The sequence below is a fragment of the Phascolarctos cinereus genome, unplaced genomic scaffold, assembly GCF_003287225.1.
Source record: "Phascolarctos cinereus isolate Bilbo 61053 unplaced genomic scaffold, phaCin_HiC Scaffold_726;HRSCAF=1367, whole genome shotgun sequence".
Taxonomy (NCBI): Eukaryota; Metazoa; Chordata; class Mammalia; order Diprotodontia; family Phascolarctidae; genus Phascolarctos; species Phascolarctos cinereus.
Window position 1 is genome coordinate 347,364,628 of NW_027556098.1, and position 17,352 is coordinate 347,381,979.

At 37.1% G+C, this 17,352-nt stretch overlaps 1 protein-coding gene across 5 annotated transcripts in view; it reads left to right on the forward strand.

The window, feature by feature from the left end:
* The first annotated feature begins 1,680 nt into the window (after nt 1-1,680).
* Nucleotides 1,681-17,352, forward strand: part of LOC110195162 (ecto-ADP-ribosyltransferase 5-like) — a 28,195-nt gene continuing 12,523 nt past the window's right edge. Inside the window, exons 1-2 of one of the 5 annotated variants that reach the window (XM_020967789.2) lie at nt 3,158-3,244; nt 14,669-14,735. Coding sequence is in view for 1 of the 5 variants with exons in the window: in XM_020967787.2 (XP_020823446.1) it covers nt 3,078-3,244 (167 nt within the window). In the remaining 4 variants the exon portion in view is untranslated. The other 4 variants (XM_020967791.2, XM_020967787.2, XM_020967788.2 and 1 more) reach the window with 4 other exon arrangements.

The following is a 17,352-nucleotide window of genomic DNA, read 5'->3' on the forward strand; positions in this document are numbered from 1 at the left end:
CTTCCTGAAAGCCATAATCAGAAAAAGAATCTATACATCATCTTCAAGAAATTATCAAGGAAAACTGCCCCAATATTTTAGAACCAGAGGGTAAAATAGAGATTGAAAGAATCCACCAATCACCTCCCGAAAGAGATCCCAAAATGCAAACTGCCAGGAATATTATAGCCAAATTCCAGAGTTCCAAGGTCAAGGAGAAAATATTGCAAGTAGCCAGAAAGAAACAATTCAAGTATCATGGAGCCGCAGTCAAGATAACACAAGATTTAGCAGCTTCTACATTAAAGGATCTAAGAGCTTGGAATATGATATTCCAAAAGGCAAAGGAACTAGGATTACAACCAAGAATCACCTACTCAGAAAAAGTGAGTTTTCAGAGGGAAAAAATGGATATTCAGTGAGATAGAGGATTTTCAAGGATTCTTGATGAAAAAACCAGAAGTGAATAGAAAATTTGCCTTTCAAATACAGGACTCAAGAGAAGCATAAAGAGGTAAACAGGAAAGGGAAATCATAAGGGGCTTAATAAGGTTAAACTGTTTATATTCCTACATGGAAAGATGATATTTGTAATTCATGAGATCTTTCTTATTATTAGGGTAGTTAGTATATATAGACAGAGGTCACATGTGTGAGCTGAATATGAAGGAATATCTAAAAAAATAAATTAGGGAATGAGAGAGTAATGTACTGGGAGAAAGAGAAAGGGAAAGGTAGAATGAGATAAATTATCTCACATAAAATAGGCAAGAAAAAGCATTTACAGTGGAGGAGAAGAAAGGGGAGATGAGAGGAAGTGAGTGAACCTTACTCTTATCAGAATTGGCTCAAAGAGGGAATAACATACAGGCTCAATTGGGTAGAGAAATTTATCTTACCTCACAGGAAAGTAGGAGGGGAAAGGGTTGGGGGGCCGGGGGGGGGGTGATAGAAGGAGTAAGGTGATAGAAATGGGAGCTTTCACAACAGGACTATTATGGATATATTTTGCATGACTACACATGCATATAACCTATACTGAATTACTTCTCAATTGAGGGGGCGGGGTGGAGTGGGAAGGGAGGAAGGGAGAGAATTTGGAACTCAAAAGTTTTAAAATGAGTGTTAAAATTATTTTTACATGTAACTAGGGAAAAATAAAAATATAAATAAAAGCTAAAAATAATCTTCATTGGTCCCCCATTACTTCTAGGCTAAAACATAAACTCCTCAGGAAGGCATCTAAAGCCCTCCACATCCTACTCTACCTTTCCAGCCTCATTTCATACTACTCTGAGCATGGTAATGAGAAACAGCACAATGAGGTCAGTATAGAGGCAGCCTTGCAGCCAGGAAGACTTGGGACACAGTCCTATCTCTGAAACATACTGGCTGTGTGAACTTGGGCAAATGCACTCATCCAATGCTCTAAGCAATTCCAAGATTAAGTGGCAGAGAAGATATTGACCTGAATTGGTGGTGGGAACTCCTTCATTCAGGAGTTCCCTAGAGCAGCAAAATCAGGTCCCGTCTCTATGCCCAAGTATGGTATACTGGAAAGAGTGCTGAGTTTGGAATCTGAAGACATGGCTTCAAATCCAGTTGTGCCATTGTGTAAACCATGGAGAAGTCACTTAACCTCAGTTAAGTTATCTATAAAACAAGGAAATTGGACTAGATGAGCTCTAAGGTCCCCCACAGTTGAAGATCCTGTGATCCCAATCATGAAGTCTATATTCCAGCCAAACTGGACTATTAATTCTTTCTTGAACTCAGCAGTATGTCTCCTCCAACCAACTAGATCTATTATTGTTAGTATGTAAGCTCTTTGAGAGCAAGAAGTCTCTTACTTTTCTGTTTGAATCTCTAATATTTAGCACAGTGCTTTGTATTGAGAAAATCCAGTTGATTCTGGTTCCATTTTACAATTGATTGCCTATACCATGTTTCTTTGTCTTTGAACTTTCCTCTCTGAGCTAAGTTGTTTCAGAAATCACCTTAAGTCAAAGAACCATATTATCTCTACACATCTTACTGCCCACGTACCTTTAAGCAGATCTGTTATCTCACTAACAAATCTTACAAGAAGCATGTGAGTAGATGCATGTGAGCAACAAGAAGTCTGTTAGCTCTGCAATGCTGGCTGTCCTTTAAGAAAGTCTGGACTGTTATCTTTGTGACTAAATGCACCACCAATGAGCTTTCCATAGCAACAAGATGGAAAAAGGAGCTGTTTCTAGTCCTGCCTTCTTGACTTCCATCCAATGATATTGTTTTCCATCATCTATGACACTTGTAACCAGTCATACTGTTTTATGCTTCCTATTATTTTTTCTCTTGTACTTCCCAAGACTATAGAAAGGCTAATAAGCCCTATTTCATGGTCTTTTGACTGACTGAGAAGAGACCCCTTTATTGGTCATTGCTAGCCTTGCCAACAAATTATATGTGCTCAAAACTTTCTGCTTCAGTCTATCTTAATTATCAAATGTAACAGTATATGCTATGCACTTGAGTGCTTATTCTTTCGTTTATCCATTCTGATTGTCACATTATGCTCAACATTTCCAACAATCAAATCATCTTCCAGCAATCAGAACTCATCATCTTTCCCCAGAAAGATGGTTTTCCTATTTTCTCTGTTTCTATTCTCCAAGTCACCTAGGATCTGATGACTGCTTAAATAGGCAGTGACAAAGGGGAATGAAGAATTCAAGAGTATGTCAAGGTTTGGCTTCCTAGCAGGAGGATGGCTCCAAGGAAACTGTGCCTGGAAGTCAGAATAACAATAATGTTATTAAGAGTAGGGGAGAACTAGAGAAGAGATCATAGTCTGGGGAGGACTCATATTTCCATGTTAAATGATCTCAAATGTCCAAGGATAATGTGTGAGTCCAGGACAGAAGGTGGAGAATTTTCTGCACAGGTAGATGGTCAAAATCTATTAAATGTGGAAGACAGATCTGAACTAGGGACAAGGAAGTGAAATAAAAAGGGAACCTTTTCCTTCTTTCTATTCATCCTGAAACCCCAAATAGTTCTTTTATTTCTTAAAGCTCTCCTAACCTCACCCACATTAATTCTGAAACTAAAAGTAGATGCTTAGTTTGCGTTTAAAGGAAGCCAAGCCTGCCTTTCTCCTCACTCAGAGTGGGATACAGGGCAGCTCCTCTTACTCCATTTTAAAAACTGATTCATTTCTTTGTGATACCTCAATCACTTCCCAAAATACAAGAGCCCTAGAGGACCTTTCCATAGAAAACAGGTAAGCAAAACCATAGAATATAAATAGTCTTTTCCATTGGTAGCATAAGTGACATGTGCTTAGTTTTTTTTGCTTAATAGAGATTAAGAAGTACGTTTTAGCCTCAAAAGTGTAGAGGCAACACTACTCATTGCTTTTTACCTGAAATCTGTTGTGAAAAAAAATGATGCTCCATTTTCCCTTAATTTTCTTAATAGCATGACCTTTTATACAGGGTTTCCCAAAAGTCTTTTGGTTCACTCCATACTTAGATTGCTAATACATTTTAAATTTATTGTGGTAGATGTTATAAGATATTGATCCTTGATTCCCACAAAACTGCCTTCTATGTTTCCAAGCTTTTTTTTTGTCCAAAAAAAAAAGAGTCCGTCACTGAGGAGTCTCTCTTCTTTTTTCTCAAAAAAGGGAGAGAGCTATATTCCTTTTCTTGTAGGTTTTGCTCACTTTGACTAACTCACCAATCAACTTTTCCATCTTTTTAAACTGGTGCTTTTAATAACTACTGCTTTGTAATACAACAGGCTCCCTTTATTCCTGTTACTTTATTTAATTTCCTTTTTTATTCTGGACTTAATAATTAACAAATAAAACATTACAATGTAAAAAAGACAAAGGGTCTTCTACAAGAAACTATAAACTTCTTTTATATACAATTTGCTTTTACAAATACATAAATATATGTGTGTATATATATGCATTAAATAAAAGAACAAGGTAGTAACTTAGCTGTTCTGTTTTTTGTCTCCTTTTTTTGTTGTTTTCTGCACATTTTTTAAAAAAATTTTACTGATGCTTCTTTTGATATTTATTCCTACCCACTAACTCACTATCCCACTAACCCCACCACACCCCACCCAAGTAGAAATCATCTGTTGCAACAAGTGTTTATAGTCCAGCAAAACAAACTAAAATTGGCCATGTCTGAGAATGTAGATCTTATTCTGCATCTCAAGTCCAATACATTTCAGCCAAGAGGTGAAAGACGTATTTTATCAGTCTTTTGAAGTCATTCTTGTTTGATGCTTTGAAACAATTCCTTTTAGATCTTGGATATGAGACCTTTATAAGAGAAATTTGCTACTTAGATTTTTTTCACTCACTTACCTGCTTCCCTTCTAATCACGCCTATATTGGATTGGTTTGTGCATAAATTAAAAAATTTATGTATTCAAAATTATCTATCTAATCTTCTTTGATCCTCTTTATTGATTGTTCAGTTATCAACTCTTATTCTGTCTATAGATCTGAAAGGCAATTTCTTCCTTGTTTCTCTAATTTGTTTATGATTTTACCTTAATACCTATGTTATGTATCCATTTGAAACTTTTCTTGGTGTATGGTTAAATGTGTTGGTGTAAACCTAATTTCTACCAGACTGTTTTCTTATCAGTTTTTGCCAAATAGTCCCTCTCTCTGGGTCTACACTTTCAGAGTTTATAACACATATGAATATTGTATTATGTGAAAGACCCTTTCTGCATCTATCAATATATGTTTTTGTTGTTTTGTTGATTTATGTGATTCATTATCTTGCTTTCTTAAAGTTAAACTATCCTTACATTGCTGATATAAATCTAAGTTTGGCAAATTGATTATTTTCAATATATTACTATCTTCAGAGAAGAGTTTCCCCTAAGAGGAACAATGATGGAAATACCTCAAAATGTCTCTTCCACAAGTACAAAATCTGATTGACCATCAAACAAGATCAGAAAAAATTCCCTCTCTCCACCCTTGTCCAGGTGAGACAGGGATATGTCTCCAGATCTCTTCCAGTGTCAATCCTTCCTTTTCTTCTCATTTAAAAGAACTTCACATATAAGACTAATTTCAATAATGTTAACTGATGGATAAATAATGGGTTATAGTAGAAAGGATATTGCATTTAGAGTTTCAGAATTCGGGCTAAGTTACCCACCTTGTACTCTACCACCGTTCCCAAAGTCCTCATCTAAGAAGTGAGATGGCTGTTCCAGACACTTACCATTCTAGACATTTACCATTAAGCTATCAAAAATTATTTTATAGGGGGCAGCTAGGTGGCGCAGTGGATAGAACACCAGCCCTGAACTTCAGGTCTGGCCTCAGACCAAACACTTGACACTTACTAGCTGTGTGACCCTGGGCAAGTCACTTAACCCCAATTGCCTAAAAAAAAAAAATTTAATTGTTTTGTAGAGCTAGAAAAAATAATAACAAAATAAATCTGGAAGAACAAAAGGTCAGGGATATCAAGGGAATCAATGAAAAGAAAATATGAGGGAAGGTGACCTAGGCATACCAGATCTCAAACTGTATTTTAAAGCAATAATTATCAAAACAATATGGTACTGGCTAAGAAATAGAGTAGTGTATCAGGAGAATAAATTAATTTTAAATTAATTATTAATTTTAAAAATAGAATTTTCAAATTAAAAATTAATAAATTACATTATAATAAATTACCATGATAAACCTGAAGATCCAAGCTTTTGAAACAAAAACTCATTATCTGACAAAAACTGCTGGGAAAACAGGAAAACAATATGGCAGAAACTAGGTATAGAGCAACCATATACCAAGATAAAGTCAAAATGGGCACATGATTTACACATAAAGGGTGATACCACAAGCAAATTAGGAAAGCATGGGATAGTTTATCTGTCAGATCTATGGAGAAGGAAAGTATTTAGGACCAAAGAAAATACAGAGAACATTACTTTACTTTCTATCTAGGGAATCCATCGAAATCTACACATTCCTCAATTCAATTAACAAAAAAAGGACTCAACCACTCTTGTGAAATGGATCCCAGAAAAAATGTTTTTAAGTGGATAAAATAAAACACATGATTACAAAGGAAACCAATTATATTGAAATAAATCATAAAAAAACTTTTAAAACAAGGTCAGGACCCCAGGTTAAGAAATTCTTCTCTACAGTAATACTATCACCATTTCAGTGGCCTCTCCTTGAATGACCTCTCGTGTTTTTCGTGAGTCTCAGATAAAGTGAAGTTTTTAAAGAAGAAGTGCTTGTTCATTAATTTTGCCCATTCCAGTTATCATGTGTTTTTGAATAATACTTCCTCCTCCAGAGAGGCAGACAACAAGCATTTGTTAACCACTTACTGTATGTCGGACTCTGTGCTAAGTGCTGGGGATAGAAATACAAGTAAAAAAGAAAGGCAGCCCCTGCCCTCAAGGAGCTTTCATTCTAAGGGAGAAACCCATCTCCCTACTCCATAGCTTGGATGAGCTTCAGCTGTAATATTCTATTTTAAGAAATATAAATTCAGTTGCCCTCCGGCTCTTCTCTTTCCCTCTTCTAAGTTACGTTTGTTTGATCATCCTTGTGAAAAGTTGTCCTTAAATGTTCTCTACTTGTTCTCTAAATAGTCATCAGATTAAGTGAGAGTTCTTGATAATTATCTTGTCTAGACCTAGAAGCATGCAAACAATGATTTGACTACTTAGTTTTTTATTGGTATTTAACCTGTTTACTTTCTTAAATTTCACTTTTCAAAGTGAAATCCTATATCATAAGCCTGACCATGTCACCCCACTCCCTCTCAACAAACTCCAGGGACTTCCAATCACCACTACAATCAAATATAAAATCCGATTTGACCTGTAAAGCCCTTATAAATTAAGTAGTATCTTTTTTGTTCTTGTTGTTTGGTTTTAGGCAATGGGGTTAAGTGACTTGCCCAGGGTCACACAGCTAGTAAGTGTTATGTGTCTGAGGTTGGATTTGAACTCAGGTCCTCCTGAATGCAGGGGCAGTACTCTATGCACTGCACCACCTGGCTGCCCCCAGTAGTATCTTTCTTTTAAGACCATTATGGAAAATTATTAGGTATAGCTTTTTCAGTAGCTAATTTCTAAGAATTTTTGCCAAGTTGTCAATAAGTAACTCCATATTAGATAACTTTGCTCTGAAAACTTAGGGATACAATATACTTTATGAACAATCCAAAGTACTATACTTACTCATCTAGCCAAGAAAGCTTCCTTTTCAATTTACTTTTCACTTACTACATTAGTAAAAGCATTACTTAAATGTATTAAAATAAGATCATGGCAAAATTTATCGAACCCCAAAAGAGAAAAACCTAAAATTCAACCCAAATAAAAGAAATCAAAATGATCTTTCTGGGACTTAATACAAGTTAAGAGCCTGGCATAACATGCCTTAATGGTTTGTGCATTCAGTTTTATTAATGGTCAAATCACACCTTCTTGGTATATAGTGGCTTTGTAGAGAATATTGCTGCTATTAAGGCACAAGGTTTGCACATAACAAGGGTAATACCCTTTGATGAGGCTTTTACTTAGTTAAAAATAAATATTACTTTAACCTTTAGGATTATGAAGACAAATGAAAGCTTTAGTCTGGGAATGTTGTTCCTAGGGGTGGAGTCAAGAACATAAAGTTGAGTTTCAGCTTCCTGTTTTTCAAATAGCAGAGAATTAAATGAGCTGGAGAAGGAAAAGGGAAACCGCTTAGGTATCTTTACCAAAAAAATCCCAAATGGGGTCACAAAGGATCTGACACAATTATGTGGTATGTAAAAAGTACAAGAGACATAGTTTCTAGGTAATTCATCATTTTATTAATCATGCTAGCAGATAATTAATAAAATGAGTCAGTGCCACTCTCAAATGCCAGAACCCACTCAATACTTACATGCCCTTGGAAGGGTGGGTGTAGCAATCAACTAGGACTATTTAACAAGTAATGAGAGAATGAATATTATAATTAGAGGTGGGTCTATTCTAGTGAGGGTGGGATATGACTTAGATTATGTGATTTACTTGAAGACTACCACCTTCAGCCTTGGGCTATCTAGACAAAGGATCCACCCTCTACCTAAGCCTGAGTAGAACATAATGGCCTGAATTCACCTTAGATTAAATTCTTTATAAGGTTCTCTAATTGGGTAGGGCAACAATTCCACTTGGATAAGATGGTCTGAGTGGGGTAAATTTGGGGGCAAGGACAGAATTTCCTTTAAAAAGGAAATAACTCTGGTTCTCTCCAATAATTGGTTAGTTAATAATCATTTTTCTCAATTGAAATGACTCAACAACAACAAATTTAAATACTAGTGACTCAATTCTTTTGACTCACTCCCCAAATTACCAAGAAAAAAGAATTTATCAGCAAACCTAAACATTTCACCCTTGATCTTGATTGAAAGCAGTTGTTATAACTGTTTTAATAATTCCTGAAGACAAACTCAGTTTCATATACACAGTACTGAAGTTTTTACTAGTGTTTGCTTATCGTGTATAGGAATTTTTAATGCTAGATAGTGACAAGAAAATACCAATTATATAAGATCTTATAATCTTGTAGATCAAGATGGCAACAGAAACTATTTCTGGTCTGTCCTAGTAGGTTAACTTTTTAACTCATGGCTACATTTGAAATATCACAAAATACTAAAATTGATATCCACAGTTTAATATAGCTATAATTCAGAAAAGGAGGGATTATGTATTTCAAAAATGGTACTTCATGATAAGAGAGAAAAAATTAACTAAAAAGTGAAATATTTTGTATTACATATGTAGTCTAGCCTCATTTTCAAAACCATTAAATTCCCTAGTTCATGGTTTTTATCATTACATCAGGAATTTTCAATCATATTCTTATAATACCCAGAATAATTAAATATTTCTTATTTGGTTTAATTTAAGAGAATTTAATAGTTTATATCATATTCAAATCTATAATTGTTTCTGAAACTGATTATTAGCTTATTCTTGAAAATCCATTAAAAACCCTACCCTAGTTCCTTTTCTACATTGTAGCATTTGTAATGCATAGGATTCTATTACAAATAAAATCCTCCACAGCAAAAAAAAATTAATTTATTGACTATGAAATTGAACATTAAATATCCTACTCATCTTTGTTTTCTTCAAAAGAAACTTTACTCCCTTTTGCTGAAAGCCCATCTTTTTCATTGATGGTCAAGTTGAATTGTGCTGGATTATTTAAACAATCATTTAATCAGCAAGCATTAATTAAGTGCCTACTGTGTGATAGGCACTAGGAATACAAAACTAAAGTGATGACCTCAAGAAACTTACATTCTATTCCAAGAGAAATAAGTTTGTGTGTGTGTGTGTGTGTGCTTACATACTTATATTTATGTAGATAGTAAATTGGTGCAGGATATTTGGAGAGAAAAGCATCTGCAACTGAGAGGGAGAGCAGAAACCATTTCATTTAGAAGGTAATACTTTAGCTGAGTCCATTGTTTTAATGACCAAGGTGAAGAATCTTAGGTAGAAGCAAAGGAGTTGTAGGAGGTGGCTTTTTCCCTTGATGCTGCCTCAGCCAGCCAGGGTCTCAGGTCCCATCCCATAGGCTATGCAAGAGTCACTTATTAGCAAAGTAGAGCCATGCTTCTCTAGGAAGGTTAGTAGGCCTTCGAATCTATGCCAGAGTAGGACATTCTGGTCATCTCATAGCACACCTTTTCAGTGGCCATTCTGAATATGATGTCTACCTTCATCCCTCTGTCAATGGAAATGGCCACTTTTTCCATTCTCACTGAGATGAGTGACTGTGGCAGATTTCTCTGCCCAGCTCCAGGCCCTGTGTGTGGTAAGGAGAGGTGCCCTCCTGGTTCTGGAGCACAGCCTGATTCATTAGCCTGATGGCCTTTGCCACCTCCCTATCCATGTGCTACCAGGGTAAAAATAAGCTCGTTGGCCAGGCTCATGCCCACACAGAGACTCAGGCACCAGTTTCCCTTGTACATGAGTGGAATCTCCAGGTTGTCTCTAAAGTCCCATGACAGCAGAGAAAATTGCCACCCTCAGGTCATAGGCCCAGGCTAGTTTAAGCTCCCCACCAGGATGTACTGCTAGGCACAACAAACATGGCATTCTGGTTCACAAGGCTCCTGAGCTTGAGCACAAAGGTAGCCACCTCAATTTCATTCATTTCAATCTTACTTATTTGCTCCCATTCCTCCATGATGAAGACCCCTTTCACTGCCCCCTCTTAAAATGAATATTTAAATACATCCATTGATCCAACAAACAATTCTGATATAGAGTCTATTGATCAGGTTCTCAAAAATACCTCCATGGTTTTCCCTGCACAAGCTCCACACCTAGATGTCGAGGGCCCAAGCACTCCCCCAGGAGGTCCAACTCCCTGCAAGCATGAAGACCACATCCAGTGCCCTTCCCCAGGGGCAGCATCCTCATCAAGGCTACAGCAGTCTGCTAATCCTCTCTTCTTGGACAGGGACAGTCCTGTGGGCTGGGGCACCCTTGAATTGAATCTGAAAGGAAACTAGGCATTCAAATAGATTGCAGGGGAAGGGGAGTGTGGAAATTCCAGATATTGGGCACACCCAAAAGATGTGATAAGAAATAGTTTGTGCAAAGGCACAGAGATAAGAAATAGAGTATTAGTGCAATAAAAAGGTCAGTTTTATCAGACAGTAGACTGCATGAAGGGGAAGAATCCATAACAAATTTTCAAGAGTAAGTTGGGACTGAGATGTGAAGAGTTTTAAATAACAAATAGAAGTGTTTAAATTTCATACTGAAGGCAATATGGAGCCATTAGAGTTTATTGAGTAATGAGAATAATTAATATTTTTAATATCACTTTAAGGTTTGCAAAGCACTTTACAAACATCTCAATTTATCCTCACAACATCTCTGAGGGGTAGGTGTTATTATTTTCCCCATTTAATAGATGAGGAAACTGAGGCCCATGAAGGTTAAGTGACTTGCCCAACATCAGAGATCTAATAAGTATGTGAGGCAGAATTTGATCTCAGGTCTTCTTGATTTTAAGCGAAAGAAATGATTATTTCTCTCCTATATTAATAACCAATCAATGGGGGAAGGGGGCAATCCAGATTTTTTTTCCTTCTATTTCCTCATTCAAAGTTCAACCTCTCAGACTAGATGGCCTCTGACGTTACTTCTATCTCAAAGGTATGTCTGACCCTGCCCAAAGAATTCACCCTACTCAAACTATCTTTCATTGACTGGGTGAAGGATAGATTCTTTTGTATAGATTTCCCCAGGTGGGAGTGGTCTGGCTTGAGATGAGTCTTTCTTTGTCCACCAGTGCCATAATCAAAGTCACTTCCCCAGCCCCTTATTAAAATAAATCCACCTCTCATTATGATGTTAATTGTTAATTGTTAATAATTGTTAATCAGAGTTGATTTCTACCTGTTAGGAATACTCACTCTTCCCAGGGCATATAAGCATTGAGTGGCCTCCATGATTCCTCTTTGGTTTATGAGAGAAAGCCAAATGACCATCATTTTATTAATTATCTGCTAGCCATAATTAATAAAATTGATTACTAATTACCCAGAAATTATGTCTCTTGTATTTTTCATATGTCACACAAGTCCAGCTCTCAAATCCACTGTACCACCTAGCTACCTAAAGTAGGAAAAGTGACATAATTAAATAGGCATTTTTAAAAAATCATTTTGGCAGCTGTGTAGAGAATACTTTGAAGTGGGACAAGATTTATGGATAGATTGTTATTGAGCACACAGTGATTTCCTTTGGGTTTTGAAGTACTATATATGTTCCAATTTATTCTTTCCTTTCTCACTGAGGTACAGTGGAAAAAGCACTGGCTTTAGAGTAAGAGGATCTGGATAACCCAGTCTCTGACATTTGCTACCTATGTGACTGTGGGCAGGTCATTTAACCTCTATTGGCCTCAGTTTCTTCATCTGTAAAATGAAGTGGACTGACTAGATGGCCTCTGAGGTTACTTCTATCTCAACAATTATGATCCTATGTCTTGTGATCTTAAATGATTTGGACTCTTCCCTGGCTTATAAAAGGATTCCTACTGGATATATGAAGAAATGTTGTTCAATATTAAAGTTCTAGTGCTTTGACAATAATATTTTTAGGTGTACTAAATTTGGTTTCTTTCTGTTGGTGATCTATGGGTTGCATTGTGTACTATCTTCTGTTTCCAATTTTTCTGCGTAATCTTCTTGTATAAATTCTTGAAGGAGGGTATTCATGTATTTTTTAATTTCGTCATTTATTTCTGGAGCATCAGTCATTCTCAGATTGTATTGAAACATTCTATATTCAAGATCAGTTGCCTTGGCTTCTAAACATCTCAGTTCTTCCCATTTGTCTTTAGCTTTTGTTCTGAAATTCTTTCATCTATGCATTGTTTGAGTTCCAAACCTGCTGATCTATGTTTCAGAAAATTTGTAGTTTTGGAGAGATTTTCCATTATTTTTTCTAAATGTCATCATTATTTTTCTTTTTTTAAAAAATTCTCCTCTGAGACCTCCAATGTAGATCTGCATTCCTTTTTTTAATGATCTGTTGATCTTCTCAAACACTCTGGAATTTCCTATAGTTACTCTATTATTATTTCTGAGGGTCTTTTTGTTGTCACAAAATTACCTTTCTTATCTGGAGCTTTAATTTTTTTTTTATTTCAACTAATTTTCATTCTTCAGAATGTATTCATTGTATGGTTATCTCTTATCATTTGTTTACTCTTTTTTAACTCCAGTCTTTCTGTAGGCTTTTCCTTGAAGTTTACCTTAAAATTAATTATTTGTTATCCTCTCTTGTTGTTTGCTTTTATTCAGTCAATCAATAAGCATTTATTAAGCACCTACTATGTGTCTAGGTACTGTGTTAATGCTGGGGACACAAAGAAAGGCAATAGACAGTCCTAGACCTAAAGGAGCTCTCAATCTGATGGGGGAGACAACATGAAAACAATTACATGCAAACAAGATATTTACAGGATAAATCTAAAATAATCAACAGAGGGAAGGTGATAGATTTAAGAACTGGAAAAGGTTTCTTGTAGAAGTGGAATTTTAGTTGGGAAGCAAATAGGCAGAGATAAGGAGGAAGAGCATTCCAGGCTTAAGAGACAGCTAGAAAAAAATGCCTAGAGCTGAGAGATGGAATATTTTGTCCATAGAACAACTGGGAGGCCAGTGTCACTGAATTAAAGAGTATTTGGTGGGAAGTAAGGTATAAGAAGACTAGAAACGTAGAAGGGGGCTAGGTTATGAAGGGCTCTGAATATTAAACAGAGGTTCTTTGTATTTGATCCTGGAGGCAATAGGAGGACAGTCGGGTTTATTGAGTAGAAGAGTAACACGTTTAGACCTTCACTTTAGTAAAATCTCTGTGGTTGCTAAATGGAGGATGGATTGGAGTGTGGAGAGACCTAAGGCAAACAGACCCACCAGCATGATATAGCAATAGTCTAGGCATGAGGTGATGAAGGCCTGCACTAGAGTGGTGGCAATTTCAAAGGACAGAAGGGCATGTATTCAAGAGGTATTGCAAAGGTGAAATAAAAAGTAGGACTTGGAAACAGATTGAATGGGGAGGAGAAGGTAATGGGGAGTCAAAGATGACACCTAGCTTGTGATCCTGGGAGACTAGGAGGATAGGGTTGTCCTCAACAATAATAGGAAAAGTAGGAGGCAGGGGAGGGTTTGGGGGAAAGATAATGATTTCCATTTTGAACATGTTCAGTTTAAGATGTTTGTAGTATATACAATTCAAGATGTGTAATAGGCAGTTGGGGATTCCAGACTGGAAATCAGCAGATAGGTTAGGACAGGATAGGTTATTTTAGAACCATCAATATAGAGATGATGGGTTAAATCTATGGAAACTAATGAGATCATCAAGTGAAGTAATACAGAGGGAGAAGAAAAGAAGGCCTAGGATAAAGCCCTGTGGAACACCCGTGGTTCATGGTGATATGAAGGGGGATCCAACAAAAGGAGGGGTCAGATAGGAGAACCAGGAGAGAGTGATGTCCCAAAAACCTAGGGAGAAGAGAGTATCAAGGAGGAGAGAGTGATCAGCAGTGTCAAAAGCCAAAGAGAGGTTAAGGACCATGAGGGTTAAGAAAAGACTGTTGGATATGGCAATTAAGAGACCATAGGTAACTTTAAAGAGAGCATTTTCAGTTGAGTAATGAGGCTGGAAGCCAGATTGTAGAGAGCTAAAAAGAGTGGGAAGAGAGTGTTAATAGGATTTTACTGAGCCAGTCCTGATCACACATCAGGCCAAAGACAAAGTGTCAGTAATCAGGTAGCCATTTAATTAATTAGTTTCATTATGAGGAACAGATTTGCAAATGAGGAATTCTTCGGATCAGAATTCCACCTTACTAAAGTAAAGACAGAGATTATATACATAAATCACAAGTGGGAAGGAAGAGGGGAAGGTGGATGACAAACAATTGTTCCCAGGTCCAGGGTGGTTTCCCACCACCAGCCCAAAAATCTCACAATTCTTAGGTACAGGTGCCCTGAAGTTCTGCGGAAACAGCATTGATCAACTCTTTGGGGGTCGATACTCGTGGGTCACAGGACCAGAGTTCCTTGACAGAAACAGTTTCTAAAGTCTTCCATTTGCTTCACTTCAGGTACACAGGAAGAAAGAAAATTTGTCTGCAACAAGCCAGTTTGAAGCAAAGGCTGACTCTTGTTGGCGTATGGTCAAATGTCTTTCTATCACTTTTGAGGCTTCATCAGGAAATTCTTGGTCTTGTAAACCATGGCCCAAGGCTAAGACAACCTGGCATCTTGATCACAACTGACTAATCTTACTCTGGGGAACATAAGAGTTACTTAATGTTTAGTCCTTGACTGATAGTACTATATGAACACATGACCAGTAAGTGGTGGTTAAAAAGTTGAAAGATCAGAAGAGGAGACTAACTCCACAAATGCTTCTTTTCTAAGGCAGCTAGATGGCACAGCAGACAGAACTCTTGGTCTGGAGTCAGGAAAACCTGAGTTCAAATCATGCTTCAGACATTTATTAGCTGTGTGACCCTGGGCAAGTCACTTAACCTCTGTGGGGAGGTTGCCTCAGTTTCCTCATCTGTAAAATGGGAATAATAAGAGGACCTACCTCCCGGGAATGTCCTCAGATCAAATGAGATAATAATCATAAAGTGCTTAACACAGTGCTTGGCACATAGTAAGCACTCTCTACATGTTAGCTATTATTGTTCTTCTAGAACTTAAGGAGAAGCCTATGGAAAGACTTTGCGGCAGCTGAGCTTTGTCCTTCAGACCGGTCATTGTAGTGCAGCCTCTGGGGACAGTGACCCTGGTTAAGCCTGAAGGTGAACTGAATCACAGGAATGCAACAGAGCAGCCAAACTGTTCTAAGGATGAACAGAATAAGGAAAATTTCCAGGACTCCATTAGCCATAGTTATTTTTAAACTTTAAGTTGGCCAGGAAGACTCCTTGAAGAAATTTCCCTCAAAGAGCTCAATTTTTTTTCCCACAGATCTGTGAGTTAGAGAGATTAATCCTGTGCTCTTTCTCACCTAAATGTGTGGTGCCCTTTGGAAAGAGAGTTTAGAACCATAGTGTTGTGGGAGCAATAACCCTTATTGAATTTGAGAGATTAAATTAGGAAGTATCACAAGAAATGTATGTTAGATTTAGTGAGAGCTCATCAGTGACACAAGAGAATAGGACGTTTGACAGACACATACAAATGTTAACTGCACTCAGAAAATAGCTTATCTCTTCCCGAGGAAGCTGAGGCTTGGTTTTGAGCTTTCTCATGATTATTTTGTTCGGTCATGTTTGACCATTATGACCCCTTTTGGAGTTTTCTTGGCAAAGATACTGGAGTGGTTTGCCATTTCCTTCTCTAGTTCATTTTACTTGTGAGGAACTGAGGCAAACAGGGTTAAGTGACTAGCCAGAGTCACAATTAGCAAGTATCCAGGCCTGGTGGTCTATCCACTGGGCCACCTAGCTGATTATCAAGTCAAGGGTGGGGAACCTGTGGCATTAAGGCCACATGTGTTCTAGGTCCTTATATGGAGCCTCTTGATTGAATCCAAATTTTACAGAAAAAAATCCTTTTATTTAAAATTGTTTATTTAAAAATTATTCTGTAAAATTTGGATTCAGTCAAAAGGCCACACATGAGGACTTAGAAGGCCACAGATTTCCCACTCCTGCTCAAGCTTGATTTCACAGATTTTGATATTCTTGTATGTGTGGACAAAGAGCTAGAATGTTATAGTAAGCTTTAAATCTTTTAATTTGGATTTATATTGGGTTTGATAAATTAATTGGAGAAAATTATTATTCACAGAATAGTTCATCTATGCTCTCAGTGGTAACTGTTCATGCTACACCTCTGTAGCTGTGAGACCTAAAATGATAACTACTCTATACTGCTCTCAGAACACAAGTAGTCTACAATACCAAGACTGGCAGATGAATGGAACAGCTTTTTCATGTAGTTAATTTGGAGATGCATTTAACTAGATTAATGTTAACTGGCAAACAAAGTTTTGTTCCAATGATATTATTTCACATCGATATAATATTTATGAGTTTCTTGCATTGTGATTTGTGGAAATCCTCGTCACGAGTGCTGTTCATTTGTGGGACGATGCCGAGAGTGAGATGCAATGGTATCACTAGGAAGTTACCTCCTCTTTGCATCTAGTACTGATTTTAGGACTTTGAGCTAATACTTATTAAAGACTTGTCTAGAAAGCAGAGGGCTCTTCTGGTTAAAGACTATCTGAAGTATTCAAATGAGACAAGAGTAACTTAGTGTTTGGTGAAAGTACAAGGGACCTTGAGAAGTCTCACTGTCTGTGAGAAGTTCTGTGAGAACTTGGCAGGTACTCTGAATTTTCTATCATGGTAAGATCATAAAAACTTAGCAGCTCATGAAAGAAGATGCCACAGAGCAGTTTATGTAAATGAGAGCCATGTGAATTCTGTTGTTGTTGTTTGTCCTCAGGAAGGCAATGTCATGACTTGCAAGGGATTTAAGTGAGAGAGGGCTGTGCAAAGTCATCAGCTTCACTTTCTCCTCTGGAGCCATTTGGGCCCAGGATGACTGGGGACAGCCCCACATGTGAATATAACACAGAGACTAGAGATAACTAAGACACTGGCTTGCAGAGAAACTAACACTCTCTTTTCCCCAACACAAACATACAAGCAGTCACAGACAAATGGGAAGGTAGTTTCAATGTTTTCATATGTGGTCTAGAAATCAGTTATATGGTAAATAGTCTGATCATGATTGTTATGGTAACTCACTAGAAACATTGTGA